The 11,823-nt window shown below is 44.9% G+C and overlaps 1 protein-coding gene across 1 annotated transcript; it reads left to right on the forward strand.

Annotated features, from left to right (window-relative positions):
- Positions 1-9,303: 9,303 nt before the first annotated feature.
- LOC141987120 (uncharacterized) lies at positions 9,304-10,864 on the forward strand. Its single transcript, XM_074952200.1, has 2 exons — positions 9,304-9,755; positions 10,344-10,864. The coding sequence occupies exons 1-2, from the start codon at positions 9,344-9,346 to the stop codon at positions 10,862-10,864; spliced, it is 933 nt and encodes a 310-aa protein (XP_074808301.1). The 5' UTR covers positions 9,304-9,343.
- Positions 10,865-11,823: the final 959 nt, after the last annotated feature.

Consider the following 11,823-nt stretch of genomic DNA (forward strand, 5'->3'; position numbering starts at 1 on the left):
TGAGATTGACACCTGCCTTAGAAGTGAGGCAAAGTGTGACAAAGTAGAAAGAGCTGCTCCATCCTCTGGGGAAGGAATTCTTACAGTAGAACTGTACAACAATCATTAATCACTTAAACACGCGGTAGCCACTTGTAGTTGAGGAAAGGCTGCACGAGTGGCATTTGACGAGCCTGTGTACAATGGCTCACAGTGCAATCCATCGTTTGTTCATTAACCAGCATCACCACCTTCAGCTGTTCCTTTTTCATTGCACCCTTTCCTTTTTATTTCACACAGCAGGGAACATTGCTGTTTCACACAAACATAACAGGAGGGGTTTCACTATCACTAGGGCAGCAGAAGAATATTTTCTTTCCTTGCAATATTTTGTAGCGGCAGGGAAGGAGGTAGAAAGGTTCCCACTATGTTATGTCATACATATATAAGCACATTTTTCTGAATCAGGGCCTAAGTCCCATTAACTTCAATGGGACTTATGTATGTTCTCAGGTTAAGCACGTGCTTAAGAGCTGTACTGAACGGGGTTGCCATTCTAAACCAGGGCTTTCCCCCTTGGGCCTGCTCGGTGGCTTTCTTACCCCACCCACATGAAGTCTGCATTGGTAAAAATTACCTCTTGGCACAAAAGGCCAGATCCGAGGCCAACTGAAGTGAATCCATGTGAAAGTAGTATGAAGAGAAATCTTTCCAAAGACTTCATTGGACTTTGAATCAAGCCCTAAATTGCTCAGCTGCATGGCAGAGATTTAACCCATTCTACTTTTCATACATTCAACTTACCCAAACCCAGTGGTGGAATTGAAGCCTCAATCTGTTCGCTATCTCAGCCGGCAGACTGTGCATTTAAAAAGCACAGGATATTTCTGAGTCCACCCACATAAAATCTGCATTGGTGAATACCTTTGGATGTACACGCATACATACAGACACACACAAATATATATATATATATATTTTATACACACTAAGAGTAAATTAAAATAACATGATTGAAGTTGCAAAGTCAAGCACTCAAAAGTTAGGAAATGACAGAATGAAGGTTGTCTTTGCAACTTTAAATTGGGCCTCCTGTGCGAATGCATGTGTTTAGTTATATGATCACATACTATTTTTTTCCACAGGACCCCTGCCTCATTTGGTGTATAGGATGGATGGTACTCACCTAGTGAGCAGCTATTCAATATTTTGTTTTCTCCTTATTGTTCAGTGTGTGACCCCAGGCCTTATTTACTGCCTACTATTCAAACCCTGCCTGAAGACAGAATTATTAATTTCCTCATATGCTTTTCTGTGGCGCTCATCACTATGGTATCTTAGTCCTTCACAAATATCAATGAATATATTTTCACAACACCTCTGTGAGATGAGTATCATTAGCCCCATTTTACAGATGGGGAACTAAGGAACAGAGATTCAGGTCAAAGTATACACGAATTTTGGGTGCCCAATCTGAGACACCTAGGGTCTGATTTTCAGAGTTCTAGCATTATAAAGCACTTTATATATCCAAGCACAGCTCCAGGTGACTTCAATTGCACCTGTGAGTGCTCGGCACTTCTGCAAATCAGACCCCAGGATGTTAAGTCAGGCAGCTAGAAAATGAGGCCTGCACAGTTAGTGGCCACCTGTGAAAAGTTTGGTTTAAATGACTTGCCCAGCATCACATAGCAACTCTGTGACAGAGGCAGGGATAGAATCCAGTTCTCCGGGGCAGCATTCAAATGCTTTATACTTAGATTGTAAATTGCTTGGGGCAAGGACTGTCTCTTTGTTCTGTGTTTGTCCAGCACTAGAGGTCCTGGTCCATGACTGGGGATCTTAGATGTAAAAATAATTCAAATGATTAACAGTAATATTACTAGGGCCCTACCAAATTCATGGTCTATTTTGGTCAATTTCACAGTCATAGGATTTTTTAAATAGTCAGTCTCATGGTTTCAGATGTTTACATCTGAAATTTCACAGTGTTGTAGCCATGGGGGGCCCTGACACAAAAAGGGACTGTGAGGGTCACAAAGCTATTGTGGGGGGGGTTGCAAGATTGCCACCCTTCTGCGCTGCTGCTGGCATGGTAGGGGTGTGCCCGGTGCTTAAATTTTGTCCCGGCTGAGCCCTGGCACCTGTAGGCTTGACAGTTCATAGCCCTGGCTCTCTCTTCTTCGTTTAGGTGCCCAGCCCCAGCACAGCTTGCAACAGCCCAGCGCTGCAATTGCAGTGAAAGTTCTGCTCAGGCCCAGGCAGGAGCAAGCCCAGTGCAGATGGAAACTTCAAGGAATTTAACTGATAAAATATAAGAAGGGTGACCTGTGATTTTTTTCAAAATGGCCAAATTCAGGCAGATTTTCTCAGGGATGGGCAAAGCATACCCTTGTCACAAAGGCCTCACCCCTGCCAAATTTCACATCCCTGCTCCAAACCATGGGGAACTGGTGATGTTTAAAGAAAAATTCAGACATTTTTTAAACATTAGCCAAAACAACTTATTTTTCCTTAACCTCATTCTCAGAAACCTCTGAACCATTTTGGCTGAAATTTGCCCCCCCTTCCCCCCCCAATCAGCCTGAAGCAGACACCTGGCATAGAAAATTTCAGCCCAAGCAATTAAAGTTTTGACAAAGTTATAAGCAACTGAAAACAGGGTCTTATGATGGGAAGTGTCAGGCAACCTTAATAATAGGTAGAGCTAGCTGCAAGCCCTGCCAATAATATAAACAGACACAGACACAGTCAGCTGATGGTAAGAGAGAGGCCCAAAATAAAATCAATACCAATGGGAGAAAGAAGAAGCTTGGAAAACATTAACAGTGTCAAAGGATCTCTTAAGGGATTTTGGAGGTTGGTGAAGTAGCATGCTGGGTCCTCTCTCTCTTTCTCTCCCTCTCTCTCCTAATCTATAACAAAGCTGAGAGAAAAATATTGAGTTGCTGTTCACTTGTAATTTAATATATTATTTTTATACTCTAGTCATACTTTGTTAGGGCCCTCTCCCTCCTCCATTACATTGCTGGAAAAGATAATATTGAACAGTTTGCAAGCAATTTTCATTTGCTGTATTATGGGCATTCATCTTATCACCATTACCATTGTTTCCAAGCCATAAACTACAACTGGGCATATGACTGTGCAAGATATCTGCAGACCTTGAATGCACTCTTAGAGTTGGGGGACTCCAGCCATGCAAGAAGTCAGTATACCCAGGGCACTGGTGGGTTATTAAGTGTATTATCTGCTTTAAAAATTGGAGTTTATGCTGGGTTTTTTTAAATCACTCATTTGTCTTTCATTTTCATCTCTGCTTCTGACAATGTATTCCTCTCCCCGCTTCTTTTCAGTAGTTTATTCATTCCAGAGACTCGGGGATATAAAATGTACGTCTGCTAGGGCTGTGTGAAACCAAATTGCACTGTCATGCATATCTCAGTGCTTGTATTTGTTTTTCACTGCCTTTTTTTTTTTAACCTCTTAAATTATTGGGGGAGGGTGGGGAGGGGGGGTGAGAAAGCTGGTATTCTCACAGTATTAAAATCACCTAGGAAACCAGGTACCTTGAGCAGACCTGGGCTGAGGACTCGCAGACCAGAAGGAGGTCTAAGGTGTAAGCCACCTTTGCACTTTTCTGATCCTGGGCTACTCCTGGGGGCTGAAGCAGACAATGGCATAACTTAGACAACTCTGAAGGCCTGAATTACAGCAACATCCCTGTGTGGCTCTACGTGTTGCAGTGCTGCTGCTTTGGCCAGGCCTCCAACACACCTGACATGCCTCCAGTGCCAGGGCTTGTGAGGGGGTCCTTGGAAGGCAGCACGCAGCTGCCTTTTGCTGTCCCTGGGCCAAAGAAATTCTTCCCCAACTGGATTTGAGGCTCATATATCTCCTTTATGAGACTATGGCCTTTTCACTTGGAGCAGTTGACGAGGATTTCACCCTGATGTCTCCAATTTTGGCATGTAACGAGGTGGCAGAGTACTTTTGTTGACCTACCTGCTAGCAGGAGTTGGAACGCGAGAGAGAATGCTGATTGATTTGCTGACATGTTGTGGCAGGCGTTTCTCATTAACCTCACCCAAGAAAGAGGGCAGGTGGCAGTGGCTGTTTGGCTGATGGGAAATAGGGCTTGGGACTGAGGTTCCTAGGGAAACCCCAGGAACAGCCAAGCTTATGGGGAGAATTAATATTGAGGTTTACATTTTTGCTGTTGTTTGAACAACTAGTAAGCCCAAACAGGAAGGGGGTAATTTTTGGTGGAATATAATAAACTGTTCAGTGAGGGATGGGAATTCCATCTGCTTCTATGGCCCCATATATGGTTCCCTGAGAGAGTAAACAGATACAAACACAAAAAACAAAGCAATCATGGGACTAGATTCCATGTACATCCCTAACATCTAACACCACAATGCCCATGTGGTTCTGTAGATGCAGTCTTTCCAGCTTCATATTCTATTGAAATCAGTGGCACCACCTTCAAAAACCTATCACTTCCTGATGTCCCCCAGACTTCTGCATACAAGGAGCTGCCAGGTTAACACTTTAAATTGGAATTATAATATTAGATTTTAACAACAAAGCAAATAAGCCCAAACCGTACAAACAATCTGGATTGCTTCATTAGCTGGTGTGATTGTTTCATCTTTCCCCCATCAATTTAATATGAGATATTTTCTTTGCATGCTCTTTAATAAAAATACGGAACCAAATTTGTCCTACTTACAGCTGAGTTCTACCAAGATTAAACTTGCCTCATTAGTTTTCCCAACTTCTTAAATTTTTGCTATAAGCCTAGTGTGGTTTTAGTTTAGTAATGAAGTAGGGTAGCAGACACCTACACTTAATTTTTTGACTTTCATGAGAAAGGGAGATAGCTCACCCCAATGCAAGTTATTATTAAGCACCTGTGGGTAGAAATGAGTAGCAGCTATTTCAATATCCTGCCATCTCTAATCAACAGTTTTGTGTATTCAAACACCCCTTCATCACTGAACCTTCACTCCTAGAGAATCTCAGGCAAAAAGGAACAACCTATGTCTTTCTTTTACAAATGCTTTTTTCTCTAACCTGAAAAAAAAAAACCTTGGCGAGCAGCCAGTTCTGTTGGAGCCACTCTATTAACTGCTAATCTTACACTTCGGGAAAAGCTGCAGGTGCATTCAAAAATACAACCACTAATTTAGTATGAAATGCCATTCTTCAGTCTGACAGAACAAGAACAGGATTGCACAGGATGGCTTTTCTCTTATTTGGCCAAATTAATTTGTGTACATGTGTGCAAAGGGTGCAATTCCGGTAATAAAGGCAGAAGAACATAGTGTGGGGTTAGAACTGAGGAGGTGGCTCTGTGTATGGTGAGGGGGAAGGGCTGGGAACACAATTCTCCTTCTTACAGTAAATTATTTAATTCAACATAAGTGAAGACAGAACAGAGTGTTTTCATGGTTGAATATCTCCAGAGGAACTTTGTATCAGTGGATCCAGACTTTTATTGTCATTGGGGTGGTGTGGGACTGGTTTTGGCTCAGAGGTGTTATGTTAGGGCTTAAGTGTGTCTTTGGCAACCACCTCAAAGCCCTGTCTGCTGATGTCACTGCATGGGAGTTCACAGCCTTTGTAGCATCCCTTGACATTCTGGGTACATGCAAACTCTTGAACCCATTGGACACAGAAGTGCTTCAAATGGTTCCCAAAACCTCAGTTTGCCTGAGATACTTCCTGCTTCTCTGGATCATGCAACCCAGTGGCTTGCTTTGTAGCACAACTTAGTAAGTTTTGACTGGTTTGACATTCATTATGGAAGTCATGCAGAGCGTTATTTATGATTCACCTCTGACTGCCAGCTCCCAGAAACAGGAATCCCAAGGAAGAAAACAAGTGTTTTTAAGCTAAAAGATACTTGTCCTGTCAAATCAAATATAGTTGCTATTTTAACTGATACTACATACAAAAAAGTTAAAAGAACGTCATGAAGGTTGCAAAGTGAAGTACTCAAAAGTTAAGAAATTCCAGTATTAATGTTCCATGTGCAACCTTAATTCAATCCCCTTTTATGTATATGTTATGATCCAGGCTGTGATTACATGATTACAGACTTTTTGTTTTCCACAGGACCCTATATAATGCTAAGTACCCATCCCAGCCACGTCTGACTCTTGTCAGACATTTGAATCTGGTGGCTTCCCCCTCCAAGTTTCCTAGGACTAGCATGAGGATCATTGAAAGCACAAGACAGACAGGCTTACTGCTCTCAGTTCAAGTGTCCAGCCGCAGCATGGCCCAGAGCTGCAATTGCAGGGAAAGCTCAGTTCAGCCCCAGCAGGAGCATGCTCAGTGTAGATGGAATCTTTGGGGAATTTAGGGGCTAAAAATCTAAGACATCTTTACTGAGTATGTGTGAACTGTGTTGTTTTTTTCAAGGCTTATAACTGAGCCAAATTAGGGCAGAGATGGGATGAGGCACATCCCTGACATAAGGGCTGTTTTCCTGCCAAACTTTGAGTCCCTGCTCCAAAGCAGAGCACTAGAGCTTTTCAAAGATAAGGTCGCCAGACTTTTTTTAAACTTGGGCAAAACAACGTATATTTCCCTCGTTCTTGGAAATGGCTGAACCACTTGGCTGAAGTTTTCTGAAACAAATTTCAGGCCCAGTCAACACCCAGCCTGGAAAACTTCAGTCCAAATGGTGAAAGTTTGGCAAGTTGGGGTCCTGGTCCGTGATTAGGGCTTCTATATGCTACAATAATACTATGACTAATAAAGTTATAGGCAACAGAAGATGGGGTTGTATATTGGGAAGTGTCTGACAACCTTAATAACAGGCGATGCTACCAGCCCTGCTTGTACGGTAAAGTGAACACTTTTATTTCTTCTACTTTAAGATCAGTCAAAAGAGGGGAAGGAAACCATCTAAAATGCCATAGAAATATGAGTCAAACAGATCACTCTGTCTAGGTACTTATATGACCCCATCATCACATCCTCCGAGCAGCTCGTGGTTATTAATGAATGTAACCTCACAACCCCTCTGTGAGGTAGGGAAGTGTAATTTCACCCAGTTTACAGGTGGGGGAACTGAGACACAGAGAAATTGACTTGCCCAGTGTCCTACAAGAAGCTAGTGGAAGAGGTAGGTATTGAATATTGGTCTTTTAGCATCATTTTCATCAAAAGGACAACTGTAAAGGATAAGGGACAAATTCTGATCTCATTTACACATGAACAACTTTGTTGAGGTTAACTGGGGCTGTAGGTGACTGGATCCTGTGAAACCCACGTGTAATTGGGCTCTAATTTGGTTTAATAAAGGTTGAAATTGGGACTGCCTGAACCCTGTAAGTTCCATGTGGGCCGTATGAACCAGGCACTGTAGAGTCTCGTTGCAGATATTTGGCAGTGGTCAACTGATGCAAGTTAACTTGGAGGTTTTGGTTTCACAGTAGTAGAATTAGTATTAGCACAGAAAACTGCTATCATTTTCCCATGCTCAACTCAACCCATGCTCCAGCCACTTCCCTCTGCTAGGCCCTTGAAGACCCCAATACAATCCCAGAGGATGTTGTGAAGGCCAAGAGCATAACAGGGTTCAAAAAAGAACTAGATAAATTCATGGAGGATAGGTCCATCAATGGGTATGAGCCAGGACGGGCAGGAATGGTGTCCCTAGCCTCTGTTTGTCAGAAGGTGGGAATGAGCGACAGGAGATGGATCACTTGATGATTACCTGTTCTGTTCATTCCCTCTGGAGTACCTGGCACTGGCCACTGTTGGAAGACGGGATGCTGGGCTAGATGGACTTTGGTCTGACCCAGTAGGGCTGTTCTTATGTTCTAAGACTCCCTAGATGGCTTTCATAGGAGTTCTTGGTGTCCTATTCCCAATTCAATTCTAAGGCGAGGTGTCCTTCTATTTAGCATCTTCCAGGGAGATTGGGTGACTCCTACCATCCCAGTAGTTGAGGGTTGTTCCACCTCCAGATCTGACTACAGGAAGGAAATGATTAGTACCCCCTCGGGTGGAGAAGGGAAACTCCTCTCCTTGGTAATTCCTACTGCTGCCATTTGCTCCCCTGATCGGGCTGCAGGTAACACCCCATAATCCCTAACACAATATCTGGGGACTACTGAGGGCTACCTAGCAGCTGCGTTCCAGAGTGTATGACGTTATTCTCAGGGGCCCTATATGCCACACTAGGAATTATGGGGCAATATTTGCCGCCAGTACAGAAGTGTTAGAAGCTGCAGCAGCAGATGCTCCCTTTAGGTTAGTAGCACAATGGCAGAGCAGCCCAGGGAGGAAGTCTGCCCCACCGCTGGCAGCCACACAGTACCAGCTGTGTGGAGAAACAGAGTACAAACCTATCTAGAGCTGCCATTCCCCTGCATGAAATTCACCTTTTCTGTTTCCAAAAGCAAACCCCATGCACGGATATGCACAGTTTTCCTCTTGCTTTGGAAGTCAGCTTCTCAGTGTTCATGGCAAGGGCTCCATTATGATTAAGGTGATCATAATTAGCATACATAGATTTCTCTTGAGACTGAAATCAGGATTTATTGCCTGAGACAAAGTGGAGGTCAATACATTTTGATGCTAGCAGAAAAAAAATAAATAGTTATTATTATTATTTATTTTATTATTATTATTATTATTATTATTATTATTATTGTTATACACATTTACTGGGTGTATATTCTCTAAGATACCCAGAAAACATTTTATTTTGATGGGGGGAGGACAATTGGAGAAAAATATCTGAGAGGCACCTGATGACCTAATGACTGAATAGTTTTAATAGGGTCACTTAAAGATAAGGACTCTGAGCCCTGGTCTACACTAGGACTTTAGGTCGAATTTAGCAACGTTAAATCGATGTAAACCTGCACCCGTCCACACGATGAAGCCCTTTATTTCGACTTAAAGGGCTCTTAAAATTGATTTCCTTACTCCACCCCTGACAAGTGGATTAGCGCTTAAATCGGCCTTGCCGGGTCGAATTTGGGGTACTGTGGACACAATTCGACGGTATTGGCCTCCGGGAGCTATCCCAGAGTGCTCCATTGTGACCGCTCTGGACAGCACTCTCAACTCAGATGCACTGGCCAGGTAGACAGGAGAAGAACCGCAAACTTTTGAATCTCATTTCCTGTTTGGCCAGCGTGGCAAGCTGCAGGTGACCATGCAGAGCTCATCAGCAGAGGTGACCATGATGGAGTCCCAGAATCGCAAAAGAGCTCCAGCATGGACTGAATGGGAGGTACAGGATCTGATCGCTGTATGGGGAGAGGAATCCGTGCTATCAGAACTCCATTCCAGTTTTCGAAATGCCAAAACCTTTGTCAAAATCTCCCAGGGGATGAAGGACAGAGGCCATAACAGGGACCCGAAGCAGTGCCGCGTGAAACTTAAGGAGCTGAGACAAGCCTACCAGAAAACCAGAGAGGCGAACGGCCGCTCCGGGTCAGAGCCCCAAACATGCCGCTTCTATGATGAGCTGCATGCCATTTTAGGGGGTTCAGCCACCACTATCCCAGCCGTGTTGTTTGACTCCTTCAATGGAGATGGAGGCAACACGGAAGCAGGTTTTGGGGACGAACAAGATGATGATGATGAGGAGGAGGAGGTTGTAGATAGCTCACAGCAAGCAAGCGGAGAAACCGGTTTTCCCGACAGCCAGGAACTGTTTCTCACCCTGGACCTGGAGCCAGTACCCCCCGAACCCACCCAAGGCTGCCTCCTGGACCCGGCAGGCAGAGAAAGGACCTCCGGTGAGTGTACCTTTTAAAATACTATACATGGTTTAAAAGCAAGCATGTGAAAGGATTAATTTGCCCTGGCATTCGCGGCTCTCCTGGATGTACTCCCAAAGCCTTTGCAAAAGGTTTCTGGGGACGGCAGCCTTATTCCTTCCACCATGGTAGGACACTTTACCACTCCAGGCCAGTAACACGTACTCGGGAATCATTGTACAACAAAGCATTGCAGTGTATGTTTGCTGGCGTTCAAACAACATCCGTTCTTTATCTCTCTGTGTTATCCTCAGGAGAGTGAGATATCATTCATGGTCACCTGGTTGAAATAGGGTGCTTTTCTTCAGGGGACACTCAGAGGAGCCCGTTCCTGCTGGGCTGTTTGCCTATGGCTGACCAGAAATGTTCCCCGCTGTTAGCCACGGGGAGGGGGGAGGGTTGAGGGGGTAGCCACGCAGTGGGGGGAGGCAAAATGCGACCTTGTAACGAAAGCACATGTGCTATGTATGTAATGTTAACAGCAAGGTTTACCCTGAAAGAGTGTAGCCACTGTTTTATAAAATGTGTCTTTTTAAATACCGCTGTCCCTTTTTTTTTCTCCACCAGCTGCATGTGTTTCAATGATCACAGGATCTTCTCCTTCCCAGAGGCTAGTGAAGATTAGAAAGAAAAAAAAACGCACTCGTGATGAAATGTTCTCTGAGTTCATGCTGTCCTCCCACACTGACAGAGCACAGACGAATGCGTGGAGGCAAATAATGTCAGAGGGCAGGAAAGCACAAAATGACCAGGAGGAGAGGTGGCGGGCTGAAGAGAGTAAGTGGCAGGCTGAAGACAGGGCTGAAGCTCAAATGTGGCGACAGCATGATGAGAGGAGGCAGGATTCAACGCTGAGGCTGCTGGAGGATCAAACCAGTATGCTCCAGTGTATGGTTGAGCTGCAGCAAAGGCAGCTGGAGCACAGACTGCCACTACAGCCCCTGTGTAACCAACCACCCTCCTCCCCAAGTTCCATAGCCTCCACACCCAGACGCCCAAGAACGCGGTGGGGGGGCCTCCGGCCAACCAGCCACTCCACCACAGAGGATTGCCCAAAAAACAGAAGGCTGGCATTCCATAAATTTTAAAGTTGTAAACTTTTAAAGTGCTGTGTGGCATTTTCCTTCCCTCCTCCACCACCCCTCCTGGGCTACCTTGGTAGTCATCCCCCTATTTGTGTGATGAATGAATAAAGAATGCATGAATGTGAAGCAACAATGACTTTATTGCCTCTGCAAGCAGTGATCGAAGGGAGGAGGGAAGGGTGGTTAGCTTGCAGGGAAGTAGAGTGAACCAAGGTGCGGGGGGGTTTCATCAAGGAGAAACAAACAGAACTTTCACACCGTAGCCTGGCCAGTCATGAAACTGGTTTTCAAAGCTTCTCTGATGCGCACCGCACCCTCCTGTGCTCTTCTAACCGCCCTGGTGTCTGGCTGCATGTAACCAGCAGCCAGGCGATTTGCCTCAACCTCCCACCCCGCCATAAACGTCTCCCCCTTACTCTCACAGATATTGTGGCACGTACAGCAAGCAGTAATAACAGTGGGAATATTGGTTTCGCTGAGGTCTAAGCGAGTCAGTAAACTGCGCCAGCGCGCCTTTAAACATTCAAATGCACATTCTACCACCATTCTGCACTTGCTCAGCTTGTAGTTGAACAGCTCCTGACTGCTGTCCAGGCTGCCTGTGTACGGCTTCATGAGCCATGGCATTAAGGGGTGGGCTGGGTCCCCAAGGATAACTATAGGCATTTCAACATCCCAAACGGTTATTTTCTGGTCTGGGAATAAAGTCCCTTCCTGCAGCTTTTGAAACAGACCAGAGTTCCTGAAGATGTGAGCGTCATGTACCTTTCCCGGCCATCCCATGTTGATGTTGGTGAAACATCCCTTGTGATCCGCCAGAGCTTGCAGCACTATTGAAAAGTACCCCTTGTGGTTTATGTACTCGCCGGCTTGGTGTTCCGGTGCCAAGATAGGGATATGGGTTCCGTCTATGGCCCCACCACAGTTAGGGAATCCCATTGCAGCAAAGCCATCCACTATGA

This window comes from Natator depressus, chromosome 1 (assembly GCF_965152275.1).
Source record: "Natator depressus isolate rNatDep1 chromosome 1, rNatDep2.hap1, whole genome shotgun sequence".
NCBI lineage: Eukaryota > Metazoa > Chordata > Testudines > Cheloniidae > Natator > Natator depressus.

What these genes read in the sequence shown, in the direction of transcription:
- LOC141987120 (XM_074952200.1), top strand. Translation starts at nt 9,344, where the DNA reads ATGAAGGACAGAGGCCATAACAGGGACCCGAAGCAGTGCCGCGTGAAA. An exon ending in AGGCAGAGAAAGGACCTCCG is followed by an intron (nt 9,756 to 10,343) that starts GTGAGTGTACCT and finishes TTTCTCCACCAG; the next exon opens with CTGCATGTGTTTCAATGATC.